The 25,630-nt window shown below is 46.7% G+C and overlaps 1 protein-coding gene across 3 annotated transcripts in view; it reads left to right on the plus strand.

Moving 5' to 3' along the window:
- Positions 1-25,630, plus strand: part of DNAH11 (dynein axonemal heavy chain 11) — a 561,376-nt gene that overhangs the window by 384,139 nt on the left and 151,607 nt on the right. For all 3 annotated transcript variants that reach the window (XM_063921780.1, XM_063921778.1, XM_063921781.1), the window contains one exon: positions 1,121-1,282. In XM_063921780.1, coding sequence (XP_063777850.1) covers positions 1,121-1,282 — 162 coding nt within the window. The remainder of the gene's footprint in view (positions 1-1,120; positions 1,283-25,630) is intronic.

Consider the following 25,630-nt stretch of genomic DNA (forward strand, 5'->3'; position numbering starts at 1 on the left):
CCATCTTTTCAGAGGCTCCGCTGTTATCATACTGTTAACTGGGTTCAGATCACAGGTTGTACAGTGTGATTGGTGTGGCTGGTATGAGTCTTACCCGGGATTCATAAATCCTTCCTTATTGGGTACGCTCGTCCGGGCACAGTATCCTAACTGAGGCTTGGAGGAGGGTCATAGGGGGAGGAGCCAGTGCACACCACCTGATCCTAAAGCTTTACTTTTTGTGCCCTGTCTCCTGCGGAGCCGCTATCCCCCATGGTCCTTTCAGGAACCCCAGCATCCACTACGGACTCCGAGAAATAGAATTATCGGTAAGTAAATTCTTATTTTAAGGAGTGTCCAGAGAAATGCAGGAGGGACCAGGCGTTTGGAGGGAGGGTTTCTGACGTCAGCTTCGGCCCTGATCATTGCACTGGAAGAGTAAGTCCTGGGCTGTGCAGAGCTGCACAAACTTCTGTTTGTGCAGCTCTCCTGCACATGCGATCGCACCCCTGCACAGCGATTTCTCCCTCTCCCCTGTAGGTGGCAACTACCTGATCGCAGGGATGCAAAAAACACACCCTAGCAATCAGGTCTGAATTAGGCCCTATGACCGTTGTTGAGAGCGACAGAATTTTATTGACGTAGCCTTGAGTTTTAAAGAAGGAATTTTTTAAAGGCAAAACTAGCACTATCTACAAAATCAATATGAATACAGTGTCTACAAGTTTCTTTTCCCAAAACATGGATCTTATTTAATAATTCCAATTAGCAGTTTAAACCATGATATGTTTAATTCTCAGTGTTGATTATATCTGCAGTTCCCACATGTCCCATGGATGTCCTTAAAACCAATACTGTTTTACTGCATCACTGTATTTAGCACCGTAGGGGAAGTATGGGGTGGATTTGGTGGCACAATAGGCTGTATTAAATATTGGAATCTCTAGTTACCTGAGAGTATATAAATATAAGACTTTGGTATTTGATGAGAACTGATTTGGTAGTAAACAGTTATAGGATTTTGGTGCGCTATAAAACAATAATATACTGTACAGTAGATTACAATTCCAATTTTTGTGACATCATTGCAAAATAATTGTCCTGTTTTATTACTTACTACTTCTTCTTTCTTCCACTCTAGGTCATTTTGTGCTTCTCTCCAGTTGGTTCCACCCTACGTGTTCGGGCTCGGAAATTCCCAGCCATAGTTAACTGCTCATCTATTGACTGGTTCCATGAGTGGCCACAAGAGGCCTTGCAGTCTGTCAGCAGGAGGTTCATTCAAGACACAGAGGGAATTGAGGTAGGACATTCTAGATGGTCAGTCAGGCAAAGAATGCAATCCACTTGGAGGGATGATTTGACGCATTTTAGTTGGAGCTGTGTTTAAAACTAACTCTAAAACTATCCGATCAGCTATTACTATAATACAGTGTTTGCAAATTTTATATCTAGAAATTTTGATTTAGAGCTGTTTCATTATAAAGGATTGCCTACATATGCATTTTGTGTGCTCCCATTTCCTGAGCACCCAGAATAGAGATCATTTTTCCCTATGAGAAACATAACACCAAGACACATGTCTTTTCATTGTGGATGGCTGGCAGATCATGGGCTACGCAGAGACAGCACTCCTAAGAGCTCATACTAAACAGATTACAATGTAATCAAATTGAATGCAGTTTATGCGTTAATGACACCAACAAAATGTGATATCATCAGGGCCTTGTTAACTTATAGGTACATGGGGCAGTGGCCCAGGGCCCAACAATTCTAAGGCCTCAGAGCAGGGGTGGGTGGTGGTCACACAATCATAGCAGCAAGGCAGGATTCCCTACCTGCCTCCCAGCCGGACAGTGTATGGCTGTCAGCATGTTTATTGGTGGATGGTTGGAGCTATCCACCAATCAGAGTGCTGACAGCCATTCACTGTATGGAAGCACATGGAGAGATGGCATGGGACCGCCGGAGAGGGAATTTATGATATTTTTTTTTCCTCCAGCAGGGTCCACCGGTTATCCACAGGATAACATTGGGATATGATAATGCGACAAAAGATTTGCACCAATCGGTCAAAGCTTTTCGGCCTCCCAGCATGCAATGGGCTCATCCCTATAACCCCGCCTTCTGGCTCAGGCAAATCAGTTTTTTGTTTGGTGCGGCAGGAGCCGAAACATGGTCAATGAGCTGCTGGTTTTTAACAGCCATAAGCTTTCTTATTTTATTTTTATAGTCTTACTATTTTTTTTGAGTGATCTTTCTAAAAAGCGTCTTATACGTACCTTAGAAAGAGTCGCTCCAACAACTCTCCGCCGGGCCGCGACAACCCTTACCCACGAGTACAGTGTTGTTTCGGTGGGCGTCTGTGTTGGATATACTAGCAGGTCCAGCAGACGTTATAAGGCTGTGGCCGGAGCACGAGGAGAAGGTAAGGCATCGGTTCCGCTTAGAGGGGGAATACGGACACAGCCGCACTGCTTTGGAAGGAGACTACCAAACAGTCGCTGACGGGGCTGCCACCTTGGGTGCAGAAGCGCTAGCCCTTAGGGACCATAAGCTTCAGGAGTAGTATGAGGCCTCGATCCCTAGGGTTGATGTCAGCAGTGGGGAGTCGGACGCTCTCCTGGTCGCCCCTCCCCCTGGTTCATGACCAGTTTCCTCAGAGTCTCCCGCCATGAACTGTTTTCCCGCTTCCGTCTGAGATGCTGTGAACTAAGGGACCCAGTCGCAGCATAGGTGGCTGTGTGACTGGTGTGTCAGTGTTCACTATAGATTCACGGAAAGGCGGTGTACACTAATAGCGTCTGGATCCACTCATCGTTCGCAGATGTATTGATCGATCCTGGAAGCGGGGTAAGTCTCCCTGTATCCAACTCTACTGAGTATGGATTATACAGCACTAAGTCTCTATCTACCTTTTAAGTACGAATAGTTGGATAAGTGCATAATGCATATGAGTCTGATAATATTGCTGTGGTTTCTTTCGCTATGCGTCTGAATACGGTTAAAACTTTTATAAAGTAATGCAGTAAGATGTTTCTCATACATACGTGAAATGTTTCTGTAGTTGATTATGTGCTCATATTGCTTTATTATACTAATGTATAACGTGACTGACTGCTAGTGTGATTGCTGACTTTACTATAATTCTGTCAGTTTTTTTCTCTTTATTCCGATCCTCAATGCTGGTGTATAGCAGGGTAGGGTCGGATTGTATGTCACTTTAACAAGTCTTAAAGTGATTACAGTCACAAATTGTTTAGTACACTGTGTAAGTGTTGATTATTTATCATGTCTAAAAGCGGCAAAGGTGAGGAAGATACACTCACAGCATCACCAACACTCATATCATGTTTGTCTTGTAAAGCTGGGTTAACCTCTCAGAATCTGGTTCAGGGTGGATTGTGTGCAAATTGCTTTAGCTTTCACCAAGGTCTCTTGAAAAGTACAAGACAGATACAGGTACAAGTTGATCCCCCTTGAGCTATGTTTGCACAAACATTATCCAGTATAGCTGAGCGGATAATTCCAACTTCTGTACCAGGAATAGGTTACACGATTAACCCTTAGAAGCAGCTTCCCAACTGCGGTTTATCACTTCCAGCAGCAGCCTCTCAAAAGAAACAGGCTGAAAAGCCAGTGGTAAGTAAATCTACATCTTCACAGTCTACACATGTTTCAGATGAGGATTCATCGGAAGATGAAGGCTCATTAAGCTCTGTTTCTGCATATGAAGAGGAGGAAGTAGGTCTCGGCTCAGTGGACATAGCTGAGTTATTTAAGGCAATGAAAACCATTCTATCCTTAGAAGAATCAGCAGAGCCTGTGTTAAAATCCAAGGCACCTGTGTTTAAACATTGCAAAACAATTAAGACTGAGTTTCCTGGGTCAGATCAGCTGACAGAAATCATGGAAGAGGCTTGGGCTACGCCCAATAAGAAGTTTAGAATTCCTAGGAAATGGAATTCCAATTATCCTCTTCCAGCTGGGGATTGTTTAAATAGAGAGGTGGCCCCCAAAGTAGATACGCATGTTATTCGATTAGTGCAAAAATCGACATTACCTCTGCCTTCAACATCATTAAATGATGTCACGGATCGGAGAGTGGATGATTTTTTAAAAAACATTTTTTCCCTGTCTGGGGCAGTCATAAAACCAGCCATGGCTTCAGCTTGGATGGCAAAAGCAGTGGCTGCCTGGGCTGATGCATTGGAAGGAGATCTTTCAATAGCATCTAGAGAGCAAAAATCCCATATGGCACATATAAAACAGACTGAAATGTTCTTGGAAGAAGCAGCTTTGGATATGAGTACAGTTGCCTCCAGGGCACCAGCTTCAACAGTAGCCGCTCGCAGAGCAGTTTGGTTACGTACATGGAAAGCTGATTCAGAATGTAAAAGGGTTTTGGAGTCTTTACCTTTCTCTGGAGATATTCTTTTTGGTAAAGAATTGACAGATATTTTGAAGTCAGAAGCAGACTCCAAGAAAGTAAAGTTTCCTTCCACATACAAATTCAAACCGTAAAGTTCCGGCTTTTCGGCCCTTTCGGTCTCAAGGAAAAGCTAAAGGGAAAAGTGACGGCAAACAACCCCAATACAACAAGTCTGGTAAGACTGAAAATCATTGGGCTACCAGAGGACTGCTTGATAAAACAGAAGATAAGCCATCAGCCTGATGGTGCGGGTCTCCACCTGGGGAATTCCAGGGTGGGGGGCCAACTTCTTCAGTTGGCTCAGATCTGGCAGCAGTCTACAACAGATGCCTGGGTGCAGGAAGCTGTATCTCTCGGTTATGCATTTGCCTTCAAGAAGCACCCTCCTCAAAGTTTTTTTTGTACCAGCCTGTCTCGGGTAGAAACGAAGGCCAGGGCTTTGCAAGAGGCAGTTCAGAAATTGCTTCAGTCAGGAGTCATTACTCTAGTTCCTCCTGCACAACGAGGGCAGGGTTTCAACTCCAACCTGTTTCTAGTTCAGAAGTCAAATGGGTCATTCCCGCCCATACTCAATCTCAAAGTGCTGAACAAGTACATTTGGAGAATTTACATTCCATCATTTTGGCCATGGAGCCAGGGGATTATATGGTATCCCTGGATATCCAGGATGCTTACCTACATGTTCCTATAGCTCGCTCCCATCAGTTCTATCTCAGGTTCGCTATCCTCCAACAGCATTTTCAGTTCCAGGTCCTACCTTTTGGATTAGCCACAGCCCCCAGAGTATTTACCAAAATTATGGTGGTAATGGCAGCTTATCTCCACCAGCAAGGGATAAGAATTTTTCCATACATCGACGATCTTTTAATCCTGGCACAGTCTCAGGAATTGCTCCTGTGTCATCTGCAATAGACAAAAACATGTCAGCAGAAGCACGGGTGGCTCATAAATTGGGCGAAATCGTCTCTGGTTCCGTCACAGCGGATGACTCACTTGGGGGCTGTACTGGATTCAAGCCTTCAAAGAGTAATCTTACCTCTGAACAAGATATCCAAAGTTCAGTCAAGGATTCAGGAGCTGCTACACAGTCAAAAGGTATCCATTCACGCAGCAATGCGTGTGATGGGATTAATGGTGTCAACATTCAACATGGTGAAATATGCTCAGTTCCACTCGAGGCCTCTGCAGCATCTGATCCTTGCCAAATGGAATGGGTTTCATCAGATGATTAAAATGCAGACTATGGTCCTTACGGTGGAAGTAAGGAGGTCGTTAGACTGGTGGCTACAGACATCCCATCTGGACAAAGGGAGACCCTTTTGGCTATCCTTCAGGGAATACCAGTTCAGATCCACTCGGACAATGCGACGGCAGTAGCATACCTCAACCATCAGGGAGGAACTCGCAGCCAAATAGCTATGAAGGAGGTAAGTCACACAGTAAAGTGGGCAGAACTTCATCATCCAGCCTTGTCCGCAGTGTTCATTCCGGGAGTCCTAAACTGGGAAGCGGATTTTCTCAGTCGACACTCCATTCAGGCAGGCAAATGGGCTCTAAACCTGAAGGTCTTTGTCAAAGTCAGAAAAATGTCTCTATGCACGTTGCCATATTTGCACCGCACACTGGTCCGTGCTGCGCATGCGTACGCTCTCCCGTGAAGGCGCATACCCGCAATAGCGTGCACTCGCAGGCGCGGTATGCGTATTTACGGTAGAGTTTATGTAGTCGTAGCGTGCGACTCATTCGTTACATATTTTCACAATTAATGTAGTTTATAGATCATGGTCCCTTTGATAGTTTCTGAAAGTTTGGTTAATATAGAAGGTCCCTGAGCTAAGGAATCCCTCTTTGTATCGTACGAAGGGTCTAACAGGAATCATACAGCAGTGTTTGGTACCCATCGGAAGAGTATTTAATTAGCAATATTCCGGTGTTGGTTTGGAGCGTATTAATCGCTCGTGCGAATAGTTATGGACATAAGAAGTTTATGTCCATTTCTACTATTTACTCATACTCAGGTATGCGGCGGGAAACCTAGTTCCCCACCCACCTGAGCTGTTTGAAATCGTCACAGCCCACCTGTATGAATCAACCTATGACCTTTTGTTATGATGCAGGGCCGAATTCCGACGTCCAATGGACAATGGGATTATAGGGACTGTAGGATTGCATTGTGTGTGGGGCATAAATAGGCAGGCCGACCACATCCAGCTCTCACTCTTCAACGGTTCTCATTGCTGAAAATCGGGTGCTGGATGTCCAGGCGCATGCGATCGTTTACCCTTGTGCGTAAGTTTCTCTCCGTTATCATTGTCTTTCTGTGAGCCAATTTCTCTCATCTCTCTCCGTCTCTCTCTCTCTCTCTCTTTCCCTTCTCTCTCTCTCTCGTATCTCCCCTAGACTAGTATTGTATTGTATTAGATAGTATTGTTTAGTTCTGTGGTTAGGAAGTCTCTGTTATATTGTAGTGTATCATTTGTACTGTTATCCCCTTTTTACAAGTATACTAGATATAATACAGTTAATAGGCTTTGGAACCTAAACCAGTATCTGTGTATTTCCTATAGTGTTAAGTGTTCACTTGAGCGTCGGTGACGCTCAAGCAGCTTTGTAGTTAGTCAGGTTACACAAGGTTGCACTTACACCCTGTATTCACATTAAGGTATTCTGTGTATTTCTTTGGTATAAGGTTTAGACATAAAGGTATAGCGTTGTGAGCGTCTGCGCCGCTGGTGATCTCCTCGTGGTCTCGAGCGTCCGCTACGCCATAGCGAATCATTACTCTAGTCATAGCCAATAACGTGTCCTGTGATCGCTGGGCCGTGAGCGAACGTGACGCTTGAGCGTCTCGCCTACGGCTGAGCGATCGTTACGCAACTAGCGTACCATTACGGTACTTCTTAAGTAAACAGCGTACAGTGTTCTCAGCTTCATAAAGGGTTGTTTATACGACAAGGGAATTTAGCATTGTCATCTTCCAGACTCTAGTCAACAAGTGGGGGTTGCCAGAGATAGATCTCATGGCGTCCCATCAGAACAACAAAGTTCTCGCATACGGGTCAAGAACAAAGGATCCCAGAGCGATCTTTGTGGATGCCCTGTCGGTGAGATGGCACTTTCATCTGACCTACGTGTTTCCTCCAGTCACCTTACTACCCAGGGTGGTGAGAAAGATAAAGCAAGGAAGGGGTGCCGTGATACTAATAGCTCTGGCTTGGCCCAGAAGACATTGGTATACAGATCTGCAGAGGATGTCGATGGATGCTCCATTCCTGCTCCCTCAACGTCCAGATCTACTGACGCAGGGTCCTTGTTATCACAGACATCTGGATCGACTGTCTTTGACGGTGTGGCTCTTGAGCCCTCCATCCTGAAGTCAAGAGGATTCTCACAACAGGTAATTCAAACAATGCTCAGAGCAAGGAAGCCTTTCTCAGCTTGAATTTATCACCGAATATGGCAAGCCTATATTCAATGGTGCAGTGTACGGAAATTTGACCCTAGGTCTTTCAGAATTTCCAGGGTCTTAGCATTCCTTCAGGCAGGAATGGATAAAGGTTTAAAGGTGGCTTCCTTGAGAGTGCAAGTGTCAGCATTGACTGTATGGTTCTAAAAGAAAATTGCCAACCTACAGGATGTTCGTACTTTTTTCCAGGGAATACTGCGCATTCAACCTCCTTTTGTTCCTCCTACAGTGCCTTGGAACTTAAGTTTCGACCTAAAAGCCCTTCAAGTTGCCCCATTTGAACCACTTAATAGAGTGGATCTTAAATGTTTGACAGCTAAAGTTCTTTTTCTACTGGCCATGGCGTCCGCTAGATCAGTGTCAGATTTAGGGGCATTGTCATGTCGTCCTCCATATCTGATTTTTTATCCAGATAGAGCAATTCTCAGAACTAAATCTGGGTATCTTCCTAAGGTGGTGTCTAAATGTCACCTTAACAAAGAAATTGTAGTCCCGGCTTTCCAGGAACCGGTCCTTTCTGTGGGAGATGCATAGCTGGACATGGTCCGTGCATTAAGGATCTACGTGGATCGTACCAGCACCATCAGAAAGACAGATTCTCTCTTCGTTCTCTATGGATTTCACAAGAGAAGATGGCCTGCTGGCGAGGTGGCTTCGGATGGCGATTTCAGAAGCATATTCTCAAGCTGATCTCCCTGATCCATGTAATGTTTCTGCTCACTCTACTCGTAAGGTAGGTCCATCATGGGCAGCACAACATAGTGCTTCAGCAGAATAGATATGTAAGGCATCCACATGGTCTTCCATTAACACATTCATTAGGCAGTATGCCTTCAATACCTTTGCTTCTCAGGATGCTGAATTTGGGCGAAGGATTCTCCTGTCCAATCAGGAGCGTCCCCACCACTAAATTGCTTTGGGAAATCCCAATGTTATCTTGTGGATAACCTGTTGACACTGCTGGAAAAATGTACGTTATGGTAAGAACTTACCGTTGATAACGGTATTTCTCCTAAGTCCACAGGTTCCACAGGGATCCTACCCTGACGCACCTGATTTGAGGATCCTTTTACTCACTAACCTCTTCTTTTTTGTATAGAAGGGTGTGCATGTGTATTCTTCTCGCCTAATTAGGGCTATCTATGATGCTCCTGCCTTGAGCTTTGGGAAAACAACGGATTTTCCTGAGCCAGGAGGCGGGTATATATGGACGGGCCTGTTGCATGCCGGGAGGCCGAAAAGCTTTGACCGATTGGTGCAAATCCGCTGTCACTTCATCATATCCCAATGTTATCCTGTGAAACCTGTGGACTTAGGAGAAATACCGTTATCAACGGTAAGTTCTTACCATAACGTATATTTTCATTTATTCCCATGAATGGGGGGCCCCAGTGCAGACGGTCCTTGATGTTTTCAAAACACTTAGCACAATATAGATTTACTCAAAGAATTGCATTGTTCTCCTGTTATAAATTAAGTGGCATTGATCTACAAGGGTAATGTTAACTTGTGCCTTGTACAGAAATTGTAATTATTCAATTTTTAACATAAAAACAAAATTGAGTATTCCAAAGACTTGCTGGTTGGGGTTAAGAAGGAAAGCAAAATGCAAATTTTCCTGTATTCATTGTTTAACTTATGTGTAAGGGACCAAGAGTACGTGACAAGTGTTCATCTGTACAAGTCCTGTACCTATTCAAAGATAATGGGACATATTGCTAATAAGAACTATGTTAATCACTTTTAATCACAGTTACATGTTGACCTATTGTTATTCAGTACTTTATCACTAATAAAATCAATTGGAATTTAATATACTAAATGTTAAACTTTAGATGGGGTGTGGTAACAGCGGCAATGGAGTAGGACTCAGGTTTGCGGGATTTTCAAACAACTATTTGCTTACCTCATCATGTAGTTCTCTGGTCCGGTTATGGATAGTCTTTGCTGTCTCATGAGTCCACAGTGCCTTCGAGGGGGGGGGGGGGGTCTAGTGCCTGTATTCTGGGCCGTGTATGGTCTGGCGGACAGTTTCCCAGCTTGCAGCCTGCTCATCCCGCCGCCAATAGGGCTCCTCTGCTGCTACCTGTCAGGCAAAGTATGCAGATCTCCTTCGGTGGTGCTAGTGACCCGGAAAATGCCTCTCCCTTCCTGTTATGCCTGTCAGTGGTCCCTCTCCTCTACTTGTCGGTGCAGTGGGTTCAGCACTCGGTGGCCACCATTACTCTCACTCACTGCAGCTGGGGTGTGGTATAGCACATAGACAGTTAAAGATAGACAGTCATTAGGTAAACACCATATGGTCGACAGTCAATAGATAGACAGGGTCAAAAGTCTTGACAGGGTCAAAAGTCTGACAGGGTCAAAAGTTTGACAGGGTCATAAGTCAGACACAAAAAAAATATTTTTTTGTGTTTTTAAACATTTTGAACATAAATTTGGTGAAATTTGTCACCTCGCGGGCTCACTGCGCTCGCCACGCTTTGGGCTCTGTGTCTCGCTCCGCTTCGCTCTCCACAACTTTACTAAAAGGTAATAGTTTGTGAAATGGATAGTAAATGAGGCAAAAGTTGTAAAAAAACAGACTGACTTTTGACCCTGTCTGACTTTTGACTGTCTGACTCTTGACTGTTGACCATATGGTGTCTACCTAATGACTGTCTATCTTTTTACTGTCTATCTATAGACTGGAACCCCTGCAGCTGTGTGTCTGTTGCACTCCTTGTACCTGCTTGCCTGTGTTATTTCGTTGGTACTCTCCTGGTGCCTTCTGTTCTCCACAATGGAGAAGGCTGGACATGAAGATGCAGCAGCTAAATTGAAACCCTATGCTTTCTCCTCTACCCCTCAAGCTCCTACAGGGGCCGACTCCCAGGGACCCTCATAACCCTCAGTTTCCCGATCAGAGCCTGCAGGCTTCTCAAAAAAGTCACTTAACAACAAGTGCTGGAGGCTGCTACCAGAGGCGTAGCTAGGGTTTTCGGAGCCCAGGGCAAGATGGGAAATGGCGCCCCCCCCAAAAAAAAAACACCAACACGGGGGAAAAATGGGCGTGGCCACACACCAGAAGGGGTGTGTCCACACACCAGAAGGGGTGTGGCCACTGAAAATGGCCCACAGTGCCAGATACAATGCCCCACAGTGCCGGATACATGCCCCACAGTGCCAGATACATTGCCCCACAGTGCCAGATACATTGCCCCACAGTGCCAGATACATTGCCCCACAGTGCCAGATACATTGCCCCACAGTGCCAGTTACATTGCCCAACTGTGCCAGATACATGCCCCACTGTGCTCCCAGGTCACTCACCGCTTGTGTTGATATGTGAGGGCAGTGCCTCTCCTTCCCCTCGCCGCTCCAGGTCTCCGGCGGCTCTGTGGCGCCGGTTCGTTAGCCAATCAGGAGCCGGTCCGCAAGCTCTGATTGGCTAACGCCACCGGAGACCGGACACACGCAGCGCTGCTAGTGCTAGCAGCGGCAGTGAGGGGAGGGAGAGACGCTGCGCTCTCCTCCCCTCACATTTCGGCGTGACGGGGACGAGTGGGGCATGATGCCCTGGCCGCCGGCGGCGCCCCCCTCTCCTGAGCCTGCCAAGGCACCCAGGGCACGTGCCCCACTCTCCCTACTACGACATCTCCAAAGAGTTTATGACAGCATTGGAGAGGCTGAAATTTTGTGAATATGTGTGTGCAGTTTTATAGATAAGCAGAGTTCTGTACACGTGTGGTTATAATGTAGGCAATAACCAGGCTTTGTGGTTTATTGGTCCAAGTCATTATACAGTACATCAGTATTCACTGTTAAACAGCTTGGTTGACAGATGGAGAGGAGCCTGTAGTGGAGCAGGGGTGTAGGCAGCTCCCCATCTGGTTACTATCTTCTTGCTAAAAGGTAACGGTATAGGGTTCTGGAACAGTGGTCACAAGCAGGTACACACACGGGTCTCAGGAGCTAGGAGGAGGATGTCTGTTCTCCACCATGTCGCTCTTACACAGTCAGAACAACATGATGCTGTGTTAAGCTACCACCTGGTTGGATCTTCACATGCTGGGAAGCAGGCAGATGGCTCCTCACTGATCCTATGCCTGGCACTTCTCGATTCTATGGCCCAGGCGAGTTCGTGTGTCTCCACTACATCTATAAGATTCCAGCAAATTGAGCTATTTTAATTACACAGAACTTATCTGACCCCTGAGAGGCTAATGAAATTTTGTGGCCTTACTATTGATGTGTTCCCTAAATGTCATGGTTCCCGAGGCATCTTTTGGCACCTCTTATGTGACTGTCCTCTTGTTCAAAGAGTTTGGGTCAAGGTAATTCCTGCAATTTCTTCTACTGCTGTTTCACAATCCATTCTAATGCCTTTGATGTGCTGTTGTCTATTACTAGACAATATGTCATTAATCCTAAAGTGTGTGTGTGTGGCTCGCTCATGGGGGGTCATTCCGAGTTGTTCGCTCGTTATTTTTTTCTCGCAACGGAGCGTTTAGTCGCTAATGCGCATGCGCAATGTCCGCACTGCGACTGCGCCAAGTAAATTTGCTATGCAGTTAGGTATTTTACTCACGGCATTACAAGGTTTTTTCTTCGTTCTGGTGATCGTAATGTGATTGACAGGAAGTGGGTGTTTCTGGGCGGAAACAGGCCGTTTTATGGGAGTGTGTGAAAAAATGCTGCCGTTTCTGGGAAAAACGCAGGAGTGGCTGGAGAAACGGAGGAGTGTCTGGGCGAACGCTGGGTGTGTTTGTGACGTCAAACAAGGAACGACAAGCACTGAACTTATCGCACTGGCAGAGTAAGTCTCGAGCTACTCAGAAACTGCACAGAGAAGTCTTTTCGCAATATTGCGAATCTTTCGATCGCAATTTTGATAAGCTAATATTCACTCCCAGTAGGCGGCGGCTTAGCGTGTGCAAAGTTGCTAAAAGCAGCTTGCGAGCGAACAACTCGGAATGACCCCCATGGTTTGGATGCCTTGGGTCCTGAATCTGGTAAATGAATCTCCTTGGTCAGTACCACTACAGCGCATGACTAATATATGATATTAACTAGAATTGCTGAGTCAAATTGTGATTGTATATGGCATAGGTGTTAGCAATCCCGTTCCGCTAAGAAGTCTACCCGATGTGATGCTCCATCTCTACCTTTACCCCCCAGCTAGCACTAAAGAGTGCCATGGTCTCTTTATATAAAGTACTCTCAAGTTACTTCATCAGTGACCCAGATGTGGGCGCTTATTTATCTACTGTTGTCTGTTCATCTCCGTAAGCGACTGCTGTCTTTTTGCTATTTATGTTACATTGCTCTATTTCCGGGACTTCACTGTTGCTTACATTAATATTTCCATCAGCAATTATGTCTACTCTCATGTATAGCTGGTGTGTGCTCACTAATCATTGTATGACATGTCCTCCGCTCATCCTCAATACTTATTGACATTTTATGTCTGATTTGCCTGTTATTATTTTCCATGTGTTGTATCTGATCTGGACTGTGCCTTCATGTGTTTGGAGACGTCTAATGCTGGGCATACACGGTCAGATAAAATGTCTGTCAGACCGACAGGCATTTTATCTGTCCCTGCCGATATCCGCTACACACACTGCGAGTTATTTCACAGTGCATGTCATATGAGATCGGCGTGCCGCCCCTGGGGAGGAGACATCTTACCATGTGAAGGACCAGGGGAAACGTCTGTGGGTCGGCCCGTGATAAGACATACACTGCTCGATGCGGCTGACGGGACACTTGAAAATATAGCATCAGGAGGACTTGCTGGACAATCCGGCATGCCCGACTGATCAATATTTTCAGGTCATTAGCCACATACACTCTGCCATTATTTGGCCAATCCGCTGATATCGGGCGGGGCGGGCAGATAATTGTAGCGTGTATGCCCAGCGTAAGTTCCGTTTATTGAGCTACATACCTTTCCGTTATCTTATATGCAACTGTATACTTGCTTTTTCTTTTGTTTTGTTAAGTATTGGAAGATTGAATAAATATGACTTCATTTACCAAAACAATGTAAACTTTAATGTTGGGGTGGGCAGTACTCAGTGCCATCATTCGCTTTCACATTATGGGCCAGATGTAATAGTGCCCGAGTTCGGCGGCCGCGTGGAATGCCGGCCGAATTTGGACTTTTTTTCTAAAGGGGCAATCATGTACAAGGCATGGTTTAGCCTTGTACATGATTGCCCCTTTAAAAAAAGGTCTGAGTTCAGACGGCATCCCACACGGCCGCCGAACTGAGACGCTATTACATCCGGCCCTATAATGGGTTCGCACTAGCACCAATACTTCAAAAACATGGATAGACCTTTTGGCACAGTAAATGTAATCCGTTTACCGTAGTGTATTTCTTCTGAAGAGTTTGAATTAATATAATTTGATTTGGATTATTTTAGTTTTATAAGAAGAAGGGGCATGGTGTAAGTTCATATCAGACGCCCAGAAGCAAAACAGACAATGGTTCCCCCCCCCCTCACTTTTACCACCAGCACACACAGCCATATATGCACACACAGCCATATATGCACACACAGCCATATATGCACACACACAGCCATATATGCACACACACAGCCATATATGTACACACACAGCCATGTTCCTTCAGAACATGAGCCCGGCAGCAACCGACTCCATTATCTTCGGTACTTCTGCCACTGAGAAGAGGGATATATTACAGTGCTCATTTTCTAGAACACCTCTTCTGTTTTGCCTCAAAAGATTGTTTCCCAATGTAGAGGGTCCACTCAGGGCAGTCTTAACGCTATTGTAGGCCCTGGGCAAAGCAATGTGCTGGGTCCCCTACCCACTATTCAAGCAAATAAAAATAATAATGTACCCTTCCTGCAGTCCTGTGCTGTCTCTCCACATGTCTCCATACAGTGAATGGCTGTAATCACTCTGATTGGTGAATAACTCCAGCTGTCCACCAATCAGCATGTTGACAGCCATTCAGTGTTTGGCTGCAGGCTGGGAGGGAGGTAGAGAATGCTGCCTAGCCACTCTGTGTAATTCACAATCGGAGCAGCCAAGCAGCGTTCTCTACCTGCCTCCAAAGAAGCTTTGGAGGCACCGGCCTGCGTGCAGTTGCACCCGGCCCAACCTAAACACACACCCACCCCGGCAGGTAAAGCAGAGTTAGTGCGCACCTCCGGGGCGCGGCAAAAAATAGGTGCGTGGCTTCATAGGGAAGGGGCGTGGCCACAGTTATGCCCCCTGTAACTGTGCCGCCAGTAGAGCTGCTTACAAACACACACACACAAAAAAATACCAGCCCCGCTCCTGCTTCCCGACCGCTGCTGCGCTGCCCTCCGTCTCTGGCCGCCTGCTGCTCTCTATGGGAGAGACATCATGTTGTCTCTCCCATAGCGCCGCACAGACGCTAGAGGTCAATTATGACCTCTAGCGTCTGTCAATGGCGCCTGCTGCAGCCGGGGAGCAGGATGGGGAGCGGGTGGGCAGCGGGCAGCTACCCTGCTTGCCCGTGCCTAGAGCTACTCCTGGTTAAGATGGCCCTGGGTCCACTAATGCAAGTACTAAGGGCCTAATTCAGATCTGATCGCTGCTGTGCATTTTCGCACAGCTGGCGATCAGATTCAAACTGCGCATGCATTTGCACCGCAATGCACCGGCGCGTCGGACGGCTACAACGGGCTTCACCAGTCAGCAACGGGATGGTGCGAAGGATCCATTCGCACGGGCGTTCGCAAGGTGATTAACAGGAAGAGAAATATCAAACGGAGTGAAGCGCTATCATTATCGATAAAATTTTATCGATAATGATAGCGCTTCACTCCGTTTGATATTTCAGTTTCTGTTTTTTTGAGGCTCAGCACCTCAATTTGTGAAGCAGCAGTCATTCTCGATTTGTTGTCTCATAGCCAGCCGACTAGCGCCCCCTCGTTTTTGTGATTTTGGATTAACAGGAAGAGGCTGTTTGTGGGTGGCAACTGACTATTTTGAGGGAGTGTCCAGAAAAACGTGGTCGGGCTCAAGCGTTTTCAGGGAGGGTGTCTGACGTCAGCTCCGGCCCCGATCAGCAGGATTACATCGTACTGGATAGGTAAGTCCTGGGCTACGTAGAGACTGCACAAACTGATTTTTGTGCAGCTCTGCAACACACAGGACAGCACACTTGCACAGCAAAAACACACTCCCCCTGTAGGCGGCGACTATCTGATTGCACGACAGTAAAAAACGCAGCCCAGCGATCAGATGTGAATTAGGCCCTAAGTGTTGCATTCCATTCCATTATGTGAAGATAAGGAGAAGCAGCAGACAATAAATTCAGCTAACGAGTAAACTTACATTACTTCTTTATGATTTAGGGTAAATCAGCCAGTAAATTCTAAAAGTTAATTGTGAGTATCAAGTGAAATTAGCAGCGTTTATGACTCATGACACTTTTGTGCACTTCTCTGCTGAAGTGCAACTAGAATGCGCAAAATACCTTCCATTAAATGTATAGGCTGAGACCTGGGGCAAAATTTACTAGGCAGCGGGTTGTAAACCCTGGCAGTTTTGTGGTAGTTTGGCAGCAGTTTTGCAGTCTGACGTTTTTAACCTCTTTCACACTAAACACCTTTGTCCAACCTGGGTTATTGAACACGGTTTCAAAATGTGTCACAGCCAGAGGCGTAACTAAGGGGGGTCGAGCAGGGCACGTGCCCTGGGCGCCTTGGCAGGCCCAGCAGAGGGGGGCGCCGCTGGCGTCCAGGGCATCATGCCCACCCGCCCCCGCTATTGCTCTGCCCTCGTCCCACTGCAGTGTGAGGGGAGGAGAGTGCAGCGTCTCTCCTTCCCCTCAATGTGCTCACCTCAGTGTGAGTGACTGTCTGGTCTCCGGCGGCGTTAGCCAATCAGAGCTTGTGGACCGGCTCCTGATTGGCTGCCGATCCGAGAGCTCTGACTGGTTAATGAACCAGCGCCACATTTAAGATAGCTGCCGCCGGAGCACCCTCCTCCCCTCACATAGCAGAGGCCAGCGGCAGCGGTGACAGTGAGCGGGGATCCAGGTTGATGTAAGCCACAGCCAGCGGGAAGGGGGGGGGGCATGTATCTGGTACTTTGAGGCAATGTGTATCTGGCACTGTGGGGCAATTGTGTATCTGGCACTGTGGGGCAATTGTGTATCTGGCACTGTGGGGCAATTGTGTATCTGGCACTGTGTACTGTGTAAAAAGGAGACTCTGCATGCGTACTGTGTAAAAAGGGTACTCTGCGTGCGTACTGTGTAAAAAGGGTACTCTGCGTGCGTACTGTGTAAAAAGGGTACTCTGCGTGCGTACTGTGCAAAAATTGAATGAAGGTGTGCTGAGAGACGACACAAGGGGGCAGGTGATAGTGTGCTGAGAGGCGACACAGGGGGTAGGTGATAGTCATGTTGGCACGCCTCATTTTCAGTGGCCATGCCCCTTCTGGTATGTGGCCACACCCCTTGGTGCGTGACCACGCCCATTGTTTTGTGTGTGTTTTCCTTGGGGGGGGGGGTGATTGCCACTCTTCTTCTTGCCCTGGGTTCTGAAAACCCTAGTTACGCCTCTGGTCACAGCTGCTAGACAATGCATTCACAGGGCTGGCTGGACCCAGGTTTCACTTTCATACTGCAGACTACCTGGGTCCCAGCTTCAACACTGGTCGCAATCCAGGTCACATTTCTGAGGGATCCAAACCTGGGTAGTCCCTTTTACACCAAGCCAGGACCCGGGTTGCTCCGGCAATATTCTGGATCAGAGGCATTGTGTGAAAGGGGTGTAACTAAAAATAAAACTGCAGAGAATGCGCACTTTAGAATAGAATGTTGATGTTTTAGACTATAGATAGAATAGAAAAGAAACCCCAGATTTATAAAGCGTGGATTGAAGATCCCCATAAAACTGGCAGTAAACCAGCTGACAAAAGTGACTAGCCTAAGACAGACGTTTGCTAAACGCCTCACAAACCCACAGAGTGAAAGTATACAGCTATCTTTCATTGAGGTCAGGTGAATGTTCTTTCTGTAAAAGCACCATTAAATGAATGTGAATAGAATATCTCCTAATCCACTGTGGTCTGTTTCTGTTATATCAATTGAATGGTACTTTCTATAACAAATAGAGGAGCACAAGTAAATGAATATGAATAGAATAACTCTGGGATTTTTGTTTTTGTCCCGCTGAGGCATGTGAAAAGAAATCCCTAATAACGTTCTGCTTGGGGGGTAATTGTATAACCTGGGGGGATCAATTAGCCCACGGTAATCTGCATGGCTAAATAATACCCCCATAATATGTATCAGGCAGCATGGGGCTTTGAAAGTTGATTTACAAAATATGCAAACGCACAGCGCATTCAGTTATTCACACGTGCACCCGTTTGTCTGCCTAGTACAAATATTGGTGCGCTCTCCCATACTGGGAAGTGCTGCTATCCAATTTGTTTGTGTAACTATTTGCCGCATCGCAGTGTTACTGGGGAATGCATATTGCAGAAAAAGTTTACATTTTGTTTTAATGTCTTGCCTACTATAACTTTGGGAACACCACTTCATTCTTTGGAACTTTTCCACTTTTCTCCATAAATACGCTGTAACAGGGTCAGGGGAACAGGTTCCATCTCCTTAGGTAGATGGCAGGATACAGCAGCTGAGAGATCACACAAGTCTGTCGGTTTGGTGCAACTGGCTGTAACCCGTTTCATTGTGCAGCAAAACACATAAATATCAAAACAAAATACTTTGCCGGCTGGCACTAACTAAACACAGGATAATCCTAACTCACTAAAATAAATACAAGGAGACGTTTACCAGGCACAGCGCACTAGTTTTCAATATTAGGTTTCTCTCACATATGGGCGGGATGTACTAAGGGGAAAATGCTGTAAAACCCCTGTTATCGGGGGTTTTACCGCATTTTCAAATGTACTAAGACCGGGCCGCCAGTTTTTCGCTGCCCAGGGTATCGCCATTTCTGGATGGCGATCCCCTTTAGAAGCCTATGGGCTTCTTATCGCCAGCCACTACAACCCGCCGCCTCCGCCGCCCCCCCCACCTAAACGCTGACCCCCCTCCCCCCGGCATACCTTCCTCCAGGCAACCTGGACCCGGAAGGTAACCTCCTTCTCCCCCTAGCATCGCAGCCGTAGGTCCTTCCGGGTGCAGGGGGGAGGAGGAGGCGCCGGGGACAGCTTGCTGCCTTGTTCCCGGCAGCTGAGGAGAGGGAGAGCCCACGGAGGTAACGGAGACCCCCCGCGGGGGGGGGGGGGGCCTCCGTCACTGCATTGCGATGTTGATCGCATATGTTAGCACATATGCGATCAACATCGCTGCGAGGGCCGCCGATGTATGTTAATAAATCCCGCCCACAGTCTCTCCTCTTTCCCCAGGCAGTATGAGAGACTAATGATCAGGCTGACAGCCTTTTTAACACACCAAGGGCAGGATGTACTAATGCAGATCGCCGCCCAGCTCCACGATGCTGATCATATATGTACTTACATATGCGATCAGCATTGCAGAAGACCGCTCTTCTGATAATAGCTGTCCCATGCGATGCACAGCGGCAGCCTGACTTCCGGAATTCGGCCCCGGAAGTCAGTCTGTACATGCGCAAAGTGATGGGGGCGGTGCGAGGCATGCTGGGAGTGATCCGATCGGATCCCTCACACAGCGCTGCGGAGAGAAGCCCATAGGCTTCTATGGGTTATCGCCAGCAAAAGCTGGTGAACCCCGCCGCAGCGCTGACCTGCCGGCCGGGGCTTAGTACATTAGAAAAATGCGGTAAACGGGAGTTTACCGCATTTTCCGTTTAGTACATCCCATCCCCATACAGCTAAAAGCCCTAATTAGCCTTCTGTGATGCTAAAAGCCCAAAAACCCAAACTGGGTCTAAATGGATGGAGAACCCGCCCTCTCTTTTCACATTCAACCCCAGAACCCTAATCCAGTTCTTACCAAAAGCTCTCAGCAGAACCAACAAAAATAATTTTGGGTTTATAAAACACATAGGTAAGAAACCTTAGGCAAATATAACTGCCTTCCACCAATATTCCAGTGATCTTGAACACAGCACACTCATTCAAGCGTTATTCAAATCTTGGAAAAATGATGAGAACAAACTGATATCGGATCCATCTTCATTTATCATATTGTATTTTTATATATCCTGTTTGCACAATTCAGCAGCTCGACCACTGACTACTCCAAATATATGTAAATATTAGCGCAAAAGAATTTGCTGCGCTATAAAAGAAACTGTTAAATAAATAATAAATAAATTAGATGGGGGGGGGGATATGATACAACCGTTTGTTTCCTAACCTAGCAATATCCTCTCCAGATTGTCTGATAAGAAGGCGCAAACACTTGCACTCCATGCCACCGTTATGTGGCAATCCATGCATTTCTTGTATAACAGTCAAGATTGTGCCGCAAAAACCGTTTGATGTGTATGCAGGTTTTGGAGAAATACCTTTTTTGGATCTCTATAATAATTTGTTAGGTAAAAGGAAATATATGAAAACATTGATCACAGACCATAACTAACTAAAATGAAAACAAAATGCACTTTAAAAGTTTTGCCACTTTATCTACAAAAACAAAACATGTTTTCAATGTAATACCAGGAGAACTTTGTGTCATTTTATTATTGTGACTATTAGTTTCAAACACATTTTTTAAATATAATAGTTTGAAGTTTTATGTAGTGTTGCTCAGTACTGTATTTGTTAGACACCTGTAACTTAGAACTCAGCTGAAGATGAATTTTCTGTGGAATAGCTGCTATTTTTGATCATTATCAAGATTACTATAATTCCATGTGTGTATGGTTTGCCAGAACCTGCGATGTGATAATTAAATCCACAGTGCCGTTTACTGGGCACAGTTTAGTTAAGCTCTGAAAGTATAAAACACGTTACTGCAATTTAAATTTCCCATCTCAGTTTATTACGTAGCTTTTAGAATATAGATATAGTATTATTATGTATGTGTATGATTAAATCATAGCACTTTTCCTTATAACCACGTGTTCGCCACAGTCTGAAATGCACTATGATCTAGGACAGCAGCCCACCTGGAGCTGTAGGAGTGAGGTGTTTATTTTTACCGTGTATGAAAATATGAAATACAAAATCCTGATTTATACATATACTCCTTTGTTCAGTTAGCAATGTGAGTACAATCTGCATTGTTCTTGTTTTCAATTGAAAATTCTATATAAATGACAATGTTATGCAGTCTGTGACTTACTTGAGAGATAACATATGCCAAGTAGAGATGAGCGCCTGAAATTTTTCGGGTTTTGTGTTTTGGTTTTGGGTTCGGTTCCGCGGCCGTGTTTTGGGTTCGAACGCGTTTTGGCAAAACCTCACCGAATTTTTTTTGTCGGATTCGGGTGTGTTTTGGATTCGGGTGTTTTTTTCCAAAAACACTAAAAAACAGCTTAAATCATAGAATTTGGGGGTCATTTTGATCCCAAAGTATTATTAACCTCAAAAACCATAATTTACACTCATTTTCAGTCTATTCTGAATACCTCACACCTCACAATATTATTTTTAGTCCTAAAATTTGCACCGAGGTCGCTGTGTGAGTAAGATAAGCGACCCTAGTGGCCGACACAAACACCGGGCCCATCTAGGAGTGGCACTGCAGTGTCACGCAGGATGTCCCTTCCAAAAAACCCTCCCCAAACAGCACATGACGCAAAGAAAAAAAGAGGCGCAATGAGGTAGCTGTGTGAGTAAGATTAGCGACCCTAGTGGCCGACACAAACACCGGGCCCATCTAGGAGTGGCACTGCAGTGTCACGCAGGATGGCCCTTCCAAAAAACCCTCCCCAAACAGCACATGACGCAAAGAAAAAAAGAGGCGCAATGAGGTAGCTGTGTGAGTAAGATTAGCGACCCTAGTGGCCGACACAAACACCGGGCCCATCTAGGAGTGGCACTGCAGTGTCACGCAGGATGGCCCTTCCAAAAAACCCTCCCCAAACAGCACATGACGCAAAGAAAAAAAGAGGCGCAATGAGGTAGCTGACTGTGTGAGTAAGATTAGCGACCCTAGTGGCCGACACAAACACCGGGCCCATCTAGGAGTGGCACTGCAGTGTCACGCAGGATGTCCCTTCCAAAAAACCCTCCCCAAACAGCACATGACGCAAAGAAAAAAAGAGGCGCAATGAGGTAGCTGTGTGAGTAAGATTAGCGACCCTAGTGGCCGACACAAACACCGGGCCCATCTAGGAGTGGCACTGCAGTGTCACGCAGGATGGCCCTTCCAAAAAACCCTCCCCAAACAGCACATGACGCAAAGAAAAAAAGAGGCGCAATGAGGTAGCTGTGTGAGTAAGATTAGCGACCCTAGTGGCCGACACAAACACCGGGCACATCTAGGAGTGGCACTGCAGTGTCACGCAGGATGTCCCTTCCAAAAAACCCTCCCCAAACAGCACATGACGCAAAGAAAAAAAGAGGCGCAATGAGGTAGCTGACTGTGTGAGTAAGATTAGCGACCCTAGTGGCCGACACAAACACCGGGCCCATCTAGGAGTGGCACTGCAGTGTCACGCAGGATGTCCCTTCCAAAAAACCCTCCCCAAACAGCACATGACGCAAAGAAAAAAAGAGGCGCAATGAGGTAGCTGACTGTGTGAGTAAGATTAGCGACCCTAGTGGCCGACACAAACACCGGGCCCATCTAGGAGTGGCACTGCAGTGTCACGCAGGATGTCCCTTCCAAAAAACCCTCCCCAATCAGCACATGATGCAAAGAAAAAGAAAAGAAAAAAGAGGTGCAAGATGGAATTGTCCTTGGGCCCTCCCACCCACCCTTATGTTGTATAAACAAAACAGGACATGCACACTTTAACCAACCCATCATTTCAGTGACAGGGTCTGCCACACGACTGTGACTGATATGACGGGTTGGTTTGGACCCCCCCCAAAAAAGAAGCAATTAATCTCTCCTTGCACAAACTGGCTCTACAGAGGCAAGATGTCCACCTCATCTTCACCCTCCGATATATCACCGTGTACATCCCCCTCCTCACAGATTATCAATTCGTCCCCACTGGAATCCACCATCTCAGCTCCCTGTGTACTTTGTGGAGGCAATTGCTGCTGGTCAATGTCTCCGCGGAGGAATTGATTATAATTCATTTTAATGAACATCATCTTCTCCACATTTTCTGGATGTAACCTCGTACGCCGATTGCTGACAAGGTGAGCGGCGGCACTAAACACTCTTTCGGAGTACACACTTGTGGGAGGGCAACTTAGGTAGAATAAAGCCAGTTTGTGCAAGGGCCTCCAAATTGCCTCTTTTTCCTGCCAGTATAAGTACGGACTGTGTGACGTGCCTACTTGGATGCGGTCACTCATATAATCCTCCACCATTCTATCAATGTTGAGAGAATCATATGCAGTGACAGTAGACGACATGTCCGTAATCGTTGTCAGGTCCTTCAGTCCGGACCAGATGTCAGCATCAGCAGTCGCTCCAGACTGCCCTGCATCACCGCCAGCTGGTGGGCTCGGAATTCTGAGCCTTTTCCTCGCACCCCCAGTTGCGGGAGAATGTGAAGGAGGAGATGTTGACAGGTCGCGTTCCGCTTGACTTGACAATTTTGTCACCAGCAGGTCTTTCAACCCCAGCAGACCTGTGTCTGCCGGAAAGAGAGATCCAAGGTAGGCTTTAAATCTAGGATCGAGCACGGTGGCCAAAATGTAGTGCTCTGATTTCAACAGATTGACCACCCGTGAATCCTTGTTAAGCGAATTAAGGGCTGCATCCACAAGTCCCACATGCCTAGCGGAATCGCTCCGTGTTAGCTCCTCCTTCAATGCCTCCAGCTTCTTCTGCAAAAGCCTGATGAGGGGAATGACCTGACTCAGGCTGGCAGTGTCTGAACTGACTTCACGTGTGGCAAGTTCAAAGGGCATCAGAACCTTGCACAACGTTGAAATCATTCTCCACTGCACTTGAGACAGGTGCATTCCACCTACTATATCGTGCTCAATTGTATAGGCTTGAATGGCCTTTTGCTGCTCCTCCAACCTCTGAAGCATATAGAGGGTTGAATTCCACCTCGTTACCACTTCTTGCTTCAGATGATGGCAGGGCAGGTTCAGTAGTTTTTGGTGGTGCTCCAGTTTTCTGTACGTGGTGCCTGTACGCCGAAAGTGTCCCGCAATTCTTCTGGCCACCGACAGCATCTCTTGCACGCCCCTGTCGTTTTTTAAAAAATTCTGCACCACCAAATTCAAGGTATGTGCAAAACATGGGACGTGCTGGAATTGGCCCAGATTTAATGCACACACAATATTGCTGGCGTTGTCCGATGCCACAAATCCACAGGAGAGTCCAATTGGGGTAAGCCATTCCGCGATGATCTTCCTCAGTTGCCGTAAGAGGTTTTCAGCTGTGTGCGTATTCTGGAAAGCGGTGATACAAAGCGTAGCCTGCCTAGGAAAGAGTTGGCGTTTGCGAGATGCTGCTACTGGTGCCGCCGCTGCTGTTCTTGCGGCGGGAGTCCATACATCTACCCAGTGGGCTGTCACAGTCATATAGTCCTGACCCTGCCCTGCTCCACTTGTCCACATGTCCGTGGTTAAGTGGACATTGGGTACAGCTGCATTTTTTAGGACACTGGTGACTCTTTTTCTGAGGTCTGTGTACATTTTCGGTATCGCCTGCCTAGAGAAATGGAACCTAGATGGTATTTGGTACCGGGGACACAGTACCTCCAACAAGTCTCTAGTTGGCTCTGCAGTAATGATGGATACCGGAACCACGTTTCTCACCACCCAGGATGCCAAGGCCTCAGTTATCCGCTTTGCAGTAGGATGACTGCTGTGATATTTCATCTTCCTCGCAAAGGACTGTTGAACAGTCAATTGCTTACTGGAAGTAGTACAAGTGGGCTTACGACTTCCCCTCTGGGATGACCATCGACTCCCAGCGGCAACAACAGCAGCGCCAGCAGCAGTAGGCGTTACACGCAAGGATGCATCGGAGGAATCCCAGGCAGGAGAGGACTCGTCAGAATTGCCAGTGACATGGCCTGCAGGACTATTGGCATTCCTGGGGAAGGAGGAAATTGACACTGAGGGAGTTGGTGGGGTGGTTTGCGTGAGCTTGGTTACAAGAGGAAGGGATTTACTGGTCAGTGGACTGCTTCCGCTGTCACCCAAAGTTTTTGAACTTGTCACTGACTTATTATGAATGCGCTGCAGGTGACGTATAAGGGAGGATGTTCCGAGGTGGTTAACGTCCTTACCCCTACTTATTACAGCTTGACAAAGGGAACACACGGCTTGACACCTGTTGTCCGCATTTCTGGTGAAATACCTCCACACCGAAGAGCTGATTTTTTTGGTATTTTCACCTGGCATGTCAACGGCCATATTCCTCCCACGGACAACAGGTGTCTCCCCGGGTGCCTGACTTAAACAAACCACCTCACCATCAGAATCCTCCTGGTCAATTTCCTCCCCAGCGCCAGCAACACCCATATCCTCCTCATCCTGGTGTACTTCAACACTGACATCTTCAATCTGACTATCAGGAACTGGACTGCGGGTGCTCCTTCCAGCACTTGCAGGGGGCGTGCAAATGGTGGAAGGCGCATGCTCTTCACGTCCAGTGTTGGGAAGGTCAGGCATCGCAACCGACACAATTGGACTCTCCTTGTGGATTTGGGATTTCAAAGAACGCACAGTTCTTTGCGGTGCTTTTGCCAGCTTGAGTCTTTTCAGTT

The sequence above is a fragment of the Pseudophryne corroboree genome, chromosome 5 (genome assembly GCF_028390025.1).
Source record: "Pseudophryne corroboree isolate aPseCor3 chromosome 5, aPseCor3.hap2, whole genome shotgun sequence".
Classification (NCBI taxonomy): domain Eukaryota; kingdom Metazoa; phylum Chordata; class Amphibia; order Anura; family Myobatrachidae; genus Pseudophryne; species Pseudophryne corroboree.